At 35.6% G+C, this 17,437-nt stretch overlaps 1 protein-coding gene across 3 annotated transcripts in view; it reads left to right on the forward strand.

Moving 5' to 3' along the window:
* CSMD3 (CUB and Sushi multiple domains 3) overlaps positions 1 to 17,437 on the forward strand; it is a gene marked incomplete at its 5' end in the record, with an annotated part of 624,550 nt that overhangs the window by 160,611 nt on the left and 446,502 nt on the right. For all 3 annotated transcript variants that reach the window (XM_084280272.1, XM_084280273.1, XM_084280274.1), the window contains one exon: positions 10,123 to 10,330. In XM_084280272.1, the coding sequence (XP_084136398.1) occupies positions 10,123 to 10,330 (208 nt within the window). The remainder of the gene's footprint in view (positions 1 to 10,122; positions 10,331 to 17,437) is intronic.

Genomic DNA, 17,437 nt, shown 5'->3' on the forward strand with positions numbered 1-17,437 from the left:
CCCCTAGCTCCCCCAGCAATTAGGCTGTCACCTTCCCAGTGATCAAGGTGAGTCTGTAGTTTCCTGAATCCCCCTTCTTGCCCTTCTTAAAGGTATGAGTGACTTCTACTTTCTTCCAGTCCTCAGGAGCCTCCCTTTATTCATCAAAACCTTTCAGCGGTAATTGAAAGTGGCACTGCAGTGACCGTGGCCAGCTCATGAGTGCATCCCACCAACTCTTGTATATGCTTAGTTTGTTTAAATGTTCCCTAGATTGATCCTCCACCAGTGAGGTTAATTCTTCCTTGCTCCAGACTTTCCCACTTGTCTGGAATTCCTGGAGGCAAGTCTGGTATTGACTACTTTGGCTTTTTCCATGCCCTTCATCACAAAGGCCCTCTGCCCCATGAGCAGAAAGCACACGTTCCTTAGTCCTCCTTTTACTACCTGTTTGGGATTTGTCATCAGTACACTGTCATACTTATGGATTGCTTGTGATGTCTGTGTTGTCCCTCCAGGAGAACCCAGGGTGATGCAAGTCCCTAAGTGAACCAGGGCTGGAAAATGTGAAGCTTCTTCAAGATGTTTCAAGACAGTCTAATTCTAATTCTTCCACCATCATCTACCCCTGTCATTCCTACTTTAAATCTGTCCTCACAGGATCTTCTCGCTCCCCCTTATGCACTTTCCTCTTACTGGCAAGACTGAGGAAAAAACCCCACCTGAGCCCCACTCAGCCCTTGACTCTCACCCTAGGGTTGTGTAGCATCTTTTGAGTGGAACAACAAAATCATCCAATGGTAGGATGATATATGAGTGGTAGAGAGATTTAGATACTGGAATGAGATAAATTCAACTTCAGCTTGACAAACTACTTTGTACATTTCTCAAGCAGAACACCAAAGCTCTTATTTCAAAATGCTTCTGTGGTGTAAAAATCTTTTCCTTCAAGTTCTGATTTTAGTTTTCCAAATTTGAACGTGTCTGTGAACTTTTCAAATGCAAGCAGACTTAATTTAAGTTTGATAAATTTTGGCAAACAAGATAACAGATTTGCCAAAGCAGTCATCATAAATTGGCTGAAAAAATGTCTTCGGAAGAGGTTAAGTGCTGTTCCTCTCTTCTGGCGAAGTAGTACTCGCAGATGAGTGCTGAATTTTAAGGACTCTGCATAATTAAGCACCTACAGAAATCCTGACTCTGAAATTCTGAAAACATTTTGTCATCTTTAGGTATTTTGTGCTGGGATAAAACTCAGGTTCTTTTAGATATGTAACATTATATGAGTAAAGAGATCACAGATGTGTCACAGCAATTGTACTTCCTTCTTTGCAAGGTACTCAGTAAGAATACACAATGTTTTAATTGTGTTCTAAACCTAAGCATAGGTTTCTACTGCACATTTTAGAAAGATATTTTGATGAACATTTGCATTTTTTTCAGTTCATAAAAGTAAATTATTTTAAGGTGCATGGTAGTTGTAATCCAACATTATGAGCTCAGAAGGTTCAAAGAATTTGACAATGAAGTTATGACATACTCTTATCCCACAAAGGTCCTATACAGAATATAATGTAGAAAATTAGTAGGAGTTAATGCATGATGGTTTACATAAAAAGATATTCAAGTGGTCTCATTCCACAATTTTTATAGCAAAGATAAAAATGATTGAAGATATATGCAGACTGGGGAAGTTCCACTTGACTGGAGGCTGGCAAATGTGACACCCGTATATAAGAACGGCTGGAACGCCAAGAGGCTTGCTAACTTTGCAAGTTTGTCTTTAAACTGGGTTTTTCGGGTTTTGTGACCAAAGCTTGCAGTTTTATTGGGGAACAGGGAGTGGGAAGAAGCACACGCAGTGTAGGGCGATGAGGGATGTTCTTGGACTCTTCTTGAGGAAGTGGGATTGACCACAGATGCATCTCAAATGCCTGTACACAAACACATGTAGTGTGGGAAACATAGGAGCTATAAATTCATGTGCAACCATGGATCAATGACATTATTGAATCACTGAGCCACAGTGGACCAGCTGGCACCACTGTAATTCTGCCACAGATGTTGATGACAGGTTGACCATGAGCCAGCAGTGAGCCAATGGGATCCTGGGGTGCATCTGGAGGAGTGTAGCCAGCAGGTCAAAGGAGGTGTTCCTCCCCCTCTACTCTGCCCTGGTCAGGCCCCACCTGGAGTATTGTGTCCAGTTCTGGGCTCCTTGGTATAAAAAGGACCGGGATTTCCTGGAGAGAGTCCAGAGAAGGGCTACAAAGATGATTAAGGGCCTGGAGCATCTCCCCTATGAGGAAAGCCTGAGTAAGTTGGGACTGTTCAGCCTTGAGAAGAGAAGACTAAGGGGGAACCTAATTAAAGTTTACAATTATCTGAAGCAGGGGATGCAGGGGGAATCAGCCAGCCCCTTTTCAGTGGTCTGTGGGGACAGGACTAGGGGCAATGGCTGCAAGTTGGAGCATAGGAAGTTCCACACCAACATGCGGAAAAACTTTTTCACAGTGAGGGTGACAGAGCACTGGAATAGGCTGCCCAGGGAGGTGGTGGAGTCTCCTTCTCTGGAGATATTCAAGACCCACCTGGACCCCTATCTGAGTGATGTGTGCTAGGGAGCTGCTCTGGCAGGGGAGTTGGACCCGATGATCTCTCGAGGTCCCTTCCAACCCCTACAATTCTATGATTCTATGATTCTATGTATACAGACTGTCCAAGAAAGTTGGGTTGGGACCAAAAGGAGAAAGTAGTGTGTTTGTGCAAAGGTGGGAGCAGAGGGAACTCTGCTAGAAAATGGCATTGCCTATGGATGATCTTTAAGACACATTGGTGACTGCCCATGTAATCTATTACTGAGTTCACTTGAAAATCTCATTATCTGATTATTATACTATGGACTTTGAAACTGAGCTAACCTTTTAAGGACCTTTCCACCCCAGCCTATACGGCTTCCTTTCTGCTGCTTGTCTGTAGCTCAGACAATGAAGAAACTCTATAAGAAGCACATACTCTGTTGTTTTATTATGAAAGCTGTACAGGCTGTGGAGGAAATTATAAAGTTGAAGTGTATACAAGAGGATGATACAGTGGCCAAGTGTGACACTGGAAATTTGTGAATGGTGATGATGGATAAACCAACAAATTTAGACTTGCAGAAAATCAAGTTCAAAACGTGAATCTCATTCTCAATGCTGTGGTCTGTAAAAACAATCTCAGTTTATGAACATACAGACCTATAAATGGGAAAGTACAAAGGATAAAATGCTCACGTGTTAACAATATAAAAATCAATAAAATGTCATCAACTAAATCAGCATCTAATTACATTAAATTGTTATGAACATATTCGTAAAAAATTAATAGCGAGCACCTACTGTGATCAGTGGAGCCACCATCTAGATGAGATTTTTTAATCTCTTTTATTTTTTATATAGAACTAACCTCTGACAAACTTTCAGAAATAAGAAAAAAGGGACAAGATCCTTGTGAGAGAATTTACCTCCTGATTCAGAAATGTTTGTGTAACTTGATTTATAGATAAGAGAGTGTACTGCCTTTTTAAGAGAGAATAATGTTTGCTTTCATATGCTAAATTACTGCCTGGAGAAGATAATCTCATTTTCTTTACCCTTTACCTTGAATATGAAGGCAATTGATTAAAAATCTTATTTAGGAAAGACTGGTAGAATTTTAGAACAGAACTTTTTTTTTTTCCCCTGTCCCAATTGAGATTACAGATAAAGGTTTGTGGATTTGGAAAAATATCAAAAAAATATCTGCGTAATTAACTTCCAATCTTAAAATGTTTCACATGAATGTAAAAAGCAATACCTTTAATTTGGAAACATCTGAAAATACTTAGAATTATGCTTCACTTTCCACATAATTATTTTATTCACATACGTGATTATTTTTTTTGTATGATAAATATGGGGTGATTGAGTCAGACATTTTTTCAGATCCCTGTTCTCTTCAGTTGCCCATGAGAAACCTTAACAGGTAGACACCAATATTTAAGGCATCAGTTGAACCTCAAATAAAATTCTGTAGATGACTAGAATTTGTGTAGACAGAGGTATATGTGCATGTGTTTGCTATGCAGAAAGAGGTAGTCTTACACCACATGATTGGAATTAGTAGTGTTATGTGTTACCCTATATTAAATGCTTTTGAAGAGCAGTGGTGTTTCTCAAAGAATTACTTGCTTTATACTGTTAAATTCTTTTATGATTTTCAGAAGAAAGGTAGTATTTAATGTGCATATTTATAAGTCATAATATGACTGTAAAATGTTTCAGAGTGGGTGATAGAGTGCTGGTCTCTTTAGACTGCTCAGATAAATTGTCTGAAAAAAGACTGTCTAATATTTAAAAGAGCAGAAAACAATATGTCTGGAATTGTACCTGGGTCACACTGGGAAGAATATACCATGAATTTCAATGTGTGTAACTAAAACGATGGCAGAGAGATTACTGCAGGTCCACTTTTTGAGTGAGAGTGGCTCAACTTGCTCAGAACTTTTATTGGCTATTGTAAGGATCATTATTTAAACTTGTAAAGTTGCTATCCTCTTTTTCATTTTTTCCCACCATCACATTATTGTCAAGAATAGATAACAGACACTTAATAGTCTGTGATGATTTAAACATTTAATTTTAACTATTCAGTATACTATAAATACATAGATAACTCAGTACATTTTGTGCCAGATTAAAGGTTGATCTGCCATATAATCTCATTGAAATCCATGAATTTGCATGGTTTATAAATCACTGATAACATTGCCTGTCTTTGATCATCTATCTTCTTGAAAATTACAGTTCAATATTTATGTAACATTTTGAATACCACTGAAATTTACGAGAATAAGTAGAAAATTAAAAGTTTATTGCAAAAAAGGAACAGTAAACAGAAAAACAGGAAGGTGATTAGAAAAGAAACTATAACATTTTATTAAATTATTTCTCACCATAAGTTATTTAAATGTATACCCATTTCACATTATCTTTTTTAAGGGCACTTAGCTGTAACTGAAAAAGGAAAACCAAAAAAGCTGCATGTATGTATCTATAGAAATAAAACCTAGTCTGTGCCCACAAAAACAAACAAGCAAACAAAAAACCCAAAACCCAAAACCTCAAAAGCTTTGTCCTCTCATAATCATCACTCACATCATAATACCAGTAATACTCCCTCTGCACAAGAGCCCTTATGCATATTCAAATATAGATCTTAATTTGAATTCATAATACCTTGAAAATCTTATCTAAGACAAGTCCCCACTTGCATATCACTTTGAAAAATCTTAACTTCTCAGCATATGGTTAAGATCAGAGAAGTATGTTTGGAAAAATGACATCTTGGCAGTATGCATATTTTTTGCACTTGTGTCTTCATATCACATTTGCAAGTTTGTAGTTTAAATAAATTTTCCAAGTATGTGACAAATTTAATTGGAAAATAGGGGGTATAAATTTTAAAAGTAGATTTTTTTCCATGTCATCAATGTTATCTATGTATTTGTAATTGCATCATGAATGATTATATCAAATCTTAACTGAAACATTATCTTCTTACTGTTCCCATGATCTTTTTCTTTATATTTGAGAACTGCAAATGAAAAGAACAGGGACAGATACACAGTTCTTTCAAGGCTTAACTGCATAACTGTTGTTTAGGTGTTACATTTGCATTGCAGTGACTGTAGTGCTAGAAGCTTACGTATCTGTTAGGACTCCTCTCTCAGTGGATTCACAGAGGTAATTCAGAATGTCATGGAAAGGGAGAAATTCTCAGGGCTCTGCACAGAAATCACTGTGATATTTCTTTCCTCTCTCCCTTGCTCACATACCATTATTCGACTTGGTGTGTACTGATGAAGATGCGCCACTGTTAGACTTCGTAAATGGTCTCTTCCCAGTTACTCTTGTTTTAATGTTTCATAGCTGACAGATATCTAAGGAACTGTGCTGTTTCAGTGTGATGGAAATACAGGTGCTGCAAACAGATTGCACAGAAACAATTATTGTCTTTTATTTGTCAGTGTCTTAGGCATTATGAAGTCGGTGGTAGAACTGCTGTCAACTTCAGTGTTAGTCAATTTCCTTTAAGATTAGTTCTTTTTTTCAGTGGCTTCACTACTTAAGACATCAGACATTTTCATGGGATTAATGTTTGTTAGCCTTCTGCCACATGTGAATTTTTACCTATAAGGATCTGACTACAAGACTGGAACAAATTAAATCAGAAGGAAAAGATATTGTAGATGGAGGAATACAGGAGCACAGCATGATAACTCTGGTATTTATGGGGCCAGTGCTCCATAGGTAATATTTTGTGTGGTCTTGGTTATATTTACAACATGTAAATGTAGTTAGTATTGATTTTATTTGTAATAAAATTCCTACATGAATCACAAAATACATGATGTTTTTTTGCTGATGGTAGCAAAATTACATTTTGGCAAAAAACTCTAAGCAGTTGTGGCTCAGAAATAGCGCTGTGCTCATTGACACAGCCCGTGTTTTTAAAAAGTCACTATTCTTTTAATTATTGGTAGACTATAGCAACACTTTTAGTGAACAGTTTTTATATTTCCAGGAACTAGAATAGGTTTCTCTACAATTTAGTTTTGAAAAGTAAAAAATAAAAGAAAGTTCTGCAGTACAGAATTTTTCAAAAGGACTTCTATTTTTGAGTCTCAGAGAAAGCTGTTCCAAAGGCTTTTAAGTGAATGAGCTAAAAAGCTGCTTCAAGCATTATTATTAGTCTTTCCAGTTTGCAGAAACTTCAGCAATTTAGGTATGAAAATTTACCTGTAAGGACTTTTTCAAATCAGTACTTGATAAAACTTAATCAATATTTAAATATCAATCTACAGATCATTCAAAATCATTGAACCAATGCTAGTGATTGTTTTAATGGATGTTTTATTTCTGTGAACTAACAATTTAAAATTATTCTCCTGTTTGTCCTCAATGCATGACAACAAAACTCATTATTATCTTTCTTATAAATTTTTAAATTCCTTTTTTATTCCTTTTACAGTAAAGGCCTTGAACCTGTGATCTGATGACATTCCTCAGTTTTGCTATATTTAGTGGATACTAATTAGTAAGATTAAGCACATGATACGTTTTTACTTCAGTTTACTTTATGATTTAGTTTACTTTTGTTTTTCTCTCTGGTAATATAAAATTTAAGAGACAAACCCTGGCATTTTACACTAGAAAACTACTGTAATTAAGAAGTTTCCTACAGTCGTTAAAATTTTTCTTTCCATTAGAAATGAGTCTTATGCATCAGAATTCTTTAAAGTTTTTGTTCTGTAATACTATACTCCTATATTTTTTTTCTTGTCATTAATTTTTCAGCAATACTGACTTTTTTAGACTTTAGAAGAAGTTTTATTCATGTTAGCATTCAAACCAGAAAAAAAAAAAATTGCTTTTCAGGTGTGCTTCAAACATTTGGATACTAAACTGAATAAGTAATACAATACAGTATTTCCACCTAGTAGCATGTTATTTCAATAGAAGTTATTTGACAGGTATTTCCGTTTCTGAAAGTAGTAGCACAACATTCACAAACAGTTTTATTAGCTCACAGGAAAGCATTTGTCATGAGATCCTGAATCCAATTTTTTAGTTATTGGTCATATATGTACCACTAAGATAGAAGATCAATCATTTTCTCTTACCTTATTGAATGAAATCTGTGAATCACCATTTGAGAATTATTTTCTCATATAATTAGTTCTGTTGGTTTTAGAAATGATTTTTCTAATTCTCCAATATTTACCTAGTTTATTCGGCATAAGATTGTATATTAGAAAATACAGTATTATTGTTCAAATTCAAATACTGTCTGACCAGGTTGTTTTAGATATGCCATGTGGGGAGGATGCATTATTTCCTATTAAATTTATATATTTAAAGATAATTGATGTTACACAGGACATCTAATGTAGCAGTGGTACAAATACATTGCATAATAACATGAATTAGTGTTATACCTAGCAAAATATATAGCACTTGCAATGTCCAGTTTTATCACAATACCATTGTCATTCCTATGGCAGGTATATGTAATACATTCAGCATCACAGCACTGAGCATCCCCAACTACTGAAAGGAATACCTGGGTTGAAGCTAGCTTTTTGAGCCCGTTGCTCACTTTGAATTTCCTTGGTTATTTGTCTAGTTCTTATAACCTGTGTTAGGCTAAGCCAAATATTCACTCCCACCATGCTGTTCTGGGTAACTTAGGGAAACATTCATGCTCTTAATGAATTCAGGGAAATATTCATGATCTTAATGAACTCAGGAAGAAATATTTCTACCACAAGTTAATCCACTCAGGGGCAGTGGTGGGTTGACCCTGGCTAGAGACCAGGTGCCTGCCAAAGCTGCTCCATCACTCCTCTCAAGGCTCATGGGTCAAGATAAGGTCAGGGAAAGATCATTCACCAGTTACTGTCAAAGTCAAAACACACTCAGAAGAAAATCAGTTCAATTTATCAATTATCAGGGGGTGGGGAGTGGGGGTTGTGGTCAGTTCATCACATGTTGTCTCTGCTGCTTCTTCCTTCTTGTGGGAATCCAGTGTGGGATCCCTCTCACTGGAGACAGTCCTCCATGAACTTCTCCAACGTAAGTCCCTCCCATGTCTACAGTTCTTCATGAACTGATCCTACATCGGTCCCTTCCATGGAGCGCTGTCCTTCAGGAACAGACTGCTCCAGCATGGCTTCTCAAAAGGGTCACCAGTTCTGCCAGCAAACAGGTTCCAGCATGGGCTCCTCTCTCCAAGGGCTGCAGGTCCTGCCAGGATCTGGCTTCAGCACAGGATTCCTATGGGGTCACAGCTTCCTTAATGTGTCTCCACCTACTTCACCATGGGGTCCTCCACATGCTGCAGGTGGAATCTCTACTCCCCATCATCTTCCATAGGCTGCAGGGGAACAGCCTCCCTCACCATGGTCTTCTCCACAGGCTGTAGGGGAACCTCTGCTCTGGCACCTGAAACGTCTCCTTCCACTTCTTCTTCACTGCTCTCAGTGTCTGCAAAGTTTCTTACATCTTCTCACTCCTCTCTCTGGCTACAAAAACTGCTTCTAGGTTTTTTGTGGGTTTTTTCTGTCTTAAATATGTTATCCTGGAGGCACTACCACTGTTGCTGACTTGCTTGGCCTTGGGCAGCAGCAGGTCCATCTTGTAGCTGACTGGTATTGCCTCTGTCAGCCCTCGGGAATCTTCTAGTAGCTTTTGGCAGAAGCTAATCCTGTAACACCCTTGCTAGGAAAAGCTTTCCAGGAAATCCAAAAGAACTGTTGTTATTCATTTATTTTAAAACTAATACCACCTCTGGTCCTTTTCATATTGAGATGAAAGCCAAATTATTTGCTGATTGTGCTTAGTCATATGTTGCATTATTCCCTGATTTTTATGGGTTTGTTCGTGCATTCACAATGAATAAATAATTGGTTGAATAAATTTCTGGTTATTCACATATCATGAAAAATGTGTTCCTATGGTTGTATTTGAAATACTTGCTCTATTAAAACTTACAGCCATTAATATGACTCTGATGTAAGCGTCTTAATTGTGTATCTTGCATCTAACATTTGGGAAATCGCCCATGAATGGCTTTGGTTTGAAACTCATCAGATGTTTTAAAACTGGAAAATGATTATCCAAGAACAAAATTAAACATCACTACTTGTTCACTAAAATAAAACATGGTAATACGATTAGCATAGGATTCTCATGCTTTTCTCAATATAATTTGACTGCTGCACATCATGTGTCAGACTGCATATAATAGGCATTAAACCCAACTTGCTTTATAAAGACGTTTTTAGTTAAATCAAGAGGAAATAATGAAATTTTTCCATGTTATTCTTAAGAGAGTGAAACAATGCTAAGCAGAGTAGATTGTAAAAGTATATGCTGGCATTAATGTAATTTTTAAGGAATTCAAATATGAAATAATTACTCGTGAACACCTTAACATTCCAATTCTAACACATTAAAAAAACCTTAAGTAATTGTTCACCAAAAAGGTAATAAAAAAAGTAAGCATATATTTCTGAGGAGTGATTTTAATAACATTTATTTATATATATTTTTTTAACAGCTGAGGATGCTTGTGGAGGAACTATGAGAGGATCCAGTGGTATTATTTCAAGTCCCAACTTTCCTAATGAGTATCATAATAATGCGGATTGCACATGGACAATTGTGGCAGAGCCTGGAGATACTATCTCACTCATATTTACAGATTTCCAAATGGAAGAAAAATATGATTATATAGAAGTAGAAGGTTCTGAACCACCTACAATATGGTAAGTCAACTCTGCAATTTTAATGTTTGTAAAAAAAAAAAAAGGTTATGAGATGCAGAAGGATAACACTTATTACTTTTCCTTTTGTCCATAATCTTACTGAAAACAAAACCCCCAGTTAATAATTGTTACTGTGGTGTACATGTTGATGTTCTAATTGAGTCTGTAAAATAATTTCCATATATATTCAATGTATGTAACATCATGATGGAAGGCACTCTAGGCTCATTTACTTCATTGTTTATAGATCCAACCATTCCAATGATTACTGCAATAAAAATGTATATATGGACTGTTATACTGGCAAGGATTGGTGAAGCCTTCAGTGAGTTTCAAAATGTCAGAAAGAGAATAACAGAATCCTTCCAACACAGATCTGGGGGAAATAGCATTATTCACACCTGTTGGTTACAAATTCTCTCTGGAGAAGCTCCTGCACAGCGAAACGTATATATGGTATAACTATATAATGTTCTGGGGGTGTGGCTGGTGTTACATTCATGTAGAAATTTCCATCCTACTCTGTGAGATACAACACCCTGAGCTGAGCAGACACAGCACTTTTTGGTTTGGGTTATATTCCAGATATTCTACCATTAGAGAGTATTTCTGTTTGTTTGTTGACTTAGCAGTAGTGTTAGTTAGCAGTAGTTAGTTTTTGATAGGCTGCCTTCTGGAAGAAAATAGTAAACAACCGCTTTCAAGATCAGATTCAATTAAGTTAAAAAGAATAAATGATACATTCTGTGTTTTTCTGGCCTGGTAGTTTTATGGTACTGTAGCGTCAGACCACTCAAGAAATATGTGGATATGACAAATCCTTGTGTCCGTTTAAATATACTATTAGTTCTCAGAAAAGAGGTCATATATAAATCCATATATAACAGTGATGCTCTCCAGTAAAATCTTATGCTTTTAACCATTTCATCAAGTACTATGAGGGTTCTGTAAAACAAAGACATTTTGAACAAGTGAAACAACAGGTGGTTGGCTAGCCACATTAAAGCCAGTAGAGTCTTGTCTTCTTATTATGAATAAAACCCCACCAAGCATAGTATAGACTAAATAAACTAAATTATTTTTAACTTTATTATAAGAAAATATTCCAAATGAGATTATTACATTGTTTTGAAAACATCAGTCTCAGTTATTCTCCATGTTACTTCAGGCTATAGTAGAAGACTATACACTAAATCTCATCTTTAGCAAACAGTATTTCATAATTTGAGTTAATTCATACTGCCACCTACATAGTTAATTATGTGTATTAGAATATTACTTAATTGCTATTGAGTTTTTCAAGCTGTTAAACTGAAATCTTTTGAACTAGCTGTCATCTAAAATAATTTTGAAATAGCAATTTATAATTATTAGTGAGGTAACACCAATGACATACAGATAATATGAATCACTTCAATAGCATTCTTTAACTCCTGAAGATTTTTTTATGTAATCAGCCATAAGCTTCAAACAATGATTTTTTTTTTTTTTTCCTGTAAAAGGTTTTGGCTGTATTTAAATGGTATAAGATTACTTTATAGATGGAAATTCTCATATCAATTGTTTACAAAACATAAAAAATTACAAAACTAATTTAGTAATTGCTCATGTAAAGAAGCAGATTGAGAGCATACTCTTTTTTTAGGTTGTAATTTATATTCCCTAAATTAGACTGATGTATTCAATTATACAAAAGTATCCCCCCAAATGTTAGGAAAAATAGATTTGAAAAGCTTAATTAACAACAATTTGTTAATTAGATTTACAGTGGTAATACTTTACCTCCCCTTAGACTATAGCTTGAAGCTTAGTTCAAGATATCTTTGTTAATAAAGTCTACCTAGAAGTACACTTCTACAACTAAAACCAGGCTCTTCATCTTCCATTCTGTGAACCAAATAGCACACAATTTGTAAAATTACTAAAAAAAAAAAATACCCAGGTGATCTGGATAGTAAGTAGTAATATAAATTTTTGTAGACATGTTGCTTTACAGCACTATTATACCTATTGATTTATAAAAACCCTCAATCTTCTTCTGCACATCTTCTGTGTAACTGAATATCCTAGGTTTTGGTTCTAAGTAAAACAATGAGCTAGAATATATATCAAGTAAATTGTCTGGGGTTATCCATGAGATGAGACTTGGAATTCAGGAAGTTCTTACTTTCTGTAAACTTCCAGTCAGTCATTATAATATTTCACTTAGGCCAAGTCTTTTCTTTAAGAAAATCTTGATAGGCGATTTTCATTTAAATAGTTGGAGAAAATGGCATATATGCCCTTTAGGGTTTTTTGTCATCTGATACAAAGGGTTGATTCTGACATTTGGTAACTTGAATTAATGAAGATTTTTTTTTTTTTTTTAATTTTGGAAGTGAAACAGTGAGGAAAGCGTTTTCCCCATTTTTTTCTCAACAAAACAAAAAGGTGAAAATAAATGAGATCTAGTGAAATGTTCCTTTTTGCCTAAGTAATAAGTTAGGGTTCGAGACATTCATTGGTGAAAGAAGTAGCAATGTCATGGGATAATTAATCCAGCATATGGAGGTTCAGAACTAAATAGTCTAAGAGCATCTGAACATTTAAGAGTTTTCTAGTGCTTGTAAGAGTTTTTATAATACTTTGATTGGAATATTTCAGTCTCTTGTTTTGCTGTTGGTTACTTAATAGAATATTTAACAACCACCTAGCAGAAAACTGAAATGATTCTCCAGGCTGCTTTGACATGGGTGTCCTGAATTCTAACATGTACTCTAGTCTGAATTGTTAAGACAATTATAAAGACTCTACTTAAACTGTATAAAGAAACTAGTATAACTTCCTTCCCAGAATGCTTTATGAAAGACATGCTTAGAGCAGTCTCCTGATGAGAGCACATGAGGATAGAAAGTATGTATTTCACACTGCCTAGGCAAAGACTATTCCTAATTACTGGCTTAATTTAGCTGTTGTTGAAAAACAAGTTGACAGTTTCTCCTCATGCATGTTTAGAGAGCTTAGTTATTACAAAAGAAAAAAAAAAAAGAAGAAAAAGCAAAGGTAATTGAACTTGAAATGATAATTAGTTTTGAATTAACCAATAGAGTTTTGGTGGATAGACTGGAAAATGATAGAAAATAACGGTTGTCATGAAGTATGTGCTTAGGGCTCTTAATTCAGAGAACCACTGCTGTAGTCCAAATAAGGATCACAATTTCTTTTAAAAAATATCCTGGTTTCGGCTGGAATACAGTTAGTTTTCTTTCTAGTTTTCGGTATAGCACTGTGCTTTGGATTTAGGATGAGAATAATGTTGATAACAGACTGATATTTTTGTTGTTGCTAGGTAATGTTTATACCAAATTAAGGATTTTTCAGTTTCTCATTCTAGCCTGCCAGTGATGAAGCTGGTGGTATGTGACAAGCTGAGAGGGAACATGTTTTGAATATTCTTCCATCATTATTATTATTGTTGCTGTTATTATTATTGTTCTATTTTCAGTCCTATTATTGTTCTCTTTTCTGTCATATTTCTGTCTTTATTTCAACCCACAAGTTTTACCTTTTTTTCCCCCAAGTCTCAGCCCTATCGCACTGAAGCAGAGGAGCAAGCAAATGGCTGTGTGGTTGTTGCAACTGCCTGCTGGGTTAAACCACAAAAAAAGAACATATAATTATGCTTTCTTAATTAGTATTATTATAATTATTTGTTAACATGAAGGTGTGCATTAATATGAAAGTGTTTGAGAATGCAGCAGTGTCAAACGTTGTAGAGAAAATGTACTTCACTTCTACCATGACAAAAAATAATGCCAACCAGTGTTTTCAACTCTATTCTCCATGGGTAAGAGTGTACTTCTAAGAAAATCTTTGTGTAGTTCTAACCTTTGACTTACCACTGGTATGCTCATACAAAATAGCAGGACCCTACGTACACTGTTACCAAAGATAAATTTGAAATACAATTTAATCACTCCTTTTACAACAAAATAACTCACCTCACTTCTGAGGTGATTACACTGATAGTGTAATATTGGGTATTTTAAAACATGTCCTATTTAATTTTCCTAAAATGGAAAGGAAGCATAGAATTTTCCACAGCAAATTGAAGTAGTATACTGTCTAAACTATCACTCTGTTTCTGCCAAATAATTTTTTTCCTGTATAAATCTAGATACAATGTAAAATTATACATGCTAAATGAAATTTGGGTTATGTAACCATAGGCAGTGTATTTTTTGTTCTGAAATATAAATATTTCATTATTTGATATTGCATATTTTTTGTTAAAATAGACAACTGTTAGAGAACAAAGGCTAACAAAATTAATGTCTCCCTTGCAACAGTGATTTTGCATGGTTTTTTTCCAACAGAAACACTCCCTTTGCATTAATTTTAATATTCTGTGGAGAACGAAATTACATTTTTTGAAATTTCCTTTAACTCAGATGCAACAACAACAAAAAAAAGAAATTCAAAGGTTTTGTCTGAAATACTTAAAACATTTTTGATCCTTACAATAAACTTCAAGAACCTTATAATAAACTTCACTGGTCATAACGTAGTCATTGATCACTATTCCAGGGCGGCACTATGCATTTTGAAAGCATCACACATTTTCACATGCATCTAGCCTTTATATAATGTTGCAAAAAGATTACCGCAGAGGTTTACAATGCACATGTCAACAGAACACTGTCTTGGAAATTTTGAGTCCTAAGAATAGGAAAAAACATGAGCAATGGAGAAGGGCTCAGAGGAAATTATGCTCATGTGCTGCCCTTTCCTAATACTGCTCATTGGCTCTGGAGGAGCCTTAGGTAGTATCACTCTGCATTCATAGTCTGATGCCCTGGGAACTTCCCCTTGGAGAACTGGTTTTAACACCATAAACCTCCTGCAATATCAAGAACACAAAGTCTCCCACTTTCATATTCCTTAATTATAATTTTTCTAAAATACACGAGGCATCTTATGTGCCATTTCACAGGCCTTTGCTGCCATTTGCAATTTAATGATGGTAAAAATTGATATTTCTTGACTCAATAACATTTTACTAGTGCTATGAAAGAACAAAATGATAAACATTCAGTACTTCACAGAACTTATAAGCAATATTCACATCAACTACTGCTAACTATAAACAAAATGAGCATGATTGACAGTTGATAGTTATTATGGAAAAGGGCTTTATTTGGGGGTTTTCGGGAGGGGGCGGGGGGTGGGGCATGGGGAGGGAAAGATGCAGTTAATTCATGTTAGACATCTACATGGTAATAGTTAATTGCCTGTTCAGTTAGAATAGAAATTAGCCTTCAGAAGGCATTTAAAAATTAAGTATACTGTTGTTGATGATTAACCTACAATAGACACACACATTAACACAACAGGCTCTCAATCATACCTTTATAACAAAGCGGTTATTTGATTTATGCAGCTGTCCAGAGGCTGAATATGTTAGATTTATTTTCAGTCAAGGTATTTGATCAAATGATGCTCATATGTCAGGCTACAGAGGAAAACCTCTGTCTGACATAAATGTGGCAGGACAGGAATAGACAATCACTTACTTGGACTTAGTAGTACAACTACCAATGACAAATGAAAAAGAAACAGCAAAACAGACAAGAAGCAGAGGTGCTCATAAGTAGGCATTAAAATGGAGAGAAAAAATATCTACCTCTATCCCAGAGAGTGGTGCCTTGAAAAATCACTTCAAATTAGAAAATGACAAGTATAATTGTTTCTTTATCATTAATGAAGACTGTTGACACTGCCTTACATACTATTGCTGTTTTTTCTCAGTAGTTATACAATTTTTAAAAATCTGTGCTTAATGCTCAGAGGAAGGACTAGAGAAAGTAATGTTTATGAATTATATGTTCCTTATAAGGATGTTGAATGCCCCAGATGATAGATGGTTTTTAATCAGACACAGCTGAGATCAAATTTAAAGAATATTGGCAAAATTTATACTGCTTAACACAGGAAAAATGCCTTCAGAAGAATATTGCAGATGTAGTCAAACAGATGGAAAAAAATATTCAATTAGTATAGCATAGAAACTGCGGTCAAAAACCTGCTGAAAAGTGATTTTTTTACTGATAGTGGATAGAATTAATCTCTTATTAGATTTAACGGGGAAAAAATGTAACTGGAAAAAGCAGCTAGGTTTGAATTGCCTAAATACTTCTTTCCATCTAAAACAGAGAACAGAAGACAACAGAGAGAATGCTTAGCTGTAGAACAGTTAAGCAGAAAGTCAGGAATAGGTAGAATACTAATGATAAAAGTATTGTCTGGGTTGATGCTTTGATAGCCCATGCATTTTGCTTTATAGTTTTTATCCTCTTTTTCTGAAAGACTGAAAACAGAATTTTAGTGGTTTACTTTCTTGGAAACAAAATCTTTGATAGAAGCCAGGATTTTCTGTCCTTTGGTGCTTGCCTCTGTCATTTGATTTTGTGCATGACAGTTCAGCATTTCACCTGTGGCCTGCCCATGCCAGATCAGTCAGAGCGGTCGAAACAGTACTGCATTCCATACGGTGTATGGCCAGGCCCAATGGTAGTGTTGGGAGGGGAATTTGTTACAGTGATTGTGTAATTAATGGCATGCTTTCTGTTGTTCTGTTGTGTGATTCCATTTGGTAGCTATCATTTGAAAAGGACTTTGAAACTGACTTTACATCTGGTACTCTCAAAATGTTTACTGAAACAGGAAAAAGATTTGAATCTAAGAGAAGAAAAATATATTGTTAGAAATGCCAATGGTCCTAAGAAAGGACTCTTGGCAGACACATTAGTGAAGCAGGAATTTATTATAGGTTCGTGCAAGAGTGTGTGACCCAAAAAGTAGGCACACTTTTGGTCAGAGCCTGCAGCATTTTTATACTATAACCCTGTTCGAAATCATTAGGTTACCTCATACACCTATACATATTCATCACCTGTCCCGCTTCATATTAAAATGAGTTCTAAGAGGTGGTTTCCATAAACTCCTCCCATTTGCTTCTGCACAGTGTAGTGGTTGTCAGGGGGGGTCTCAGTGATGAAGGCTCGAAGTCTTCCTCAGGTTGAACTTTTCACCTCCTTCCCCTGTTTAACTATGGATTTTACAGGCTCA

The sequence above is a fragment of the Gallinula chloropus genome, assembly GCF_964237585.1.
Source record: "Gallinula chloropus genome assembly, chromosome: 2".
NCBI lineage: Eukaryota > Metazoa > Chordata > Aves > Gruiformes > Rallidae > Gallinula > Gallinula chloropus.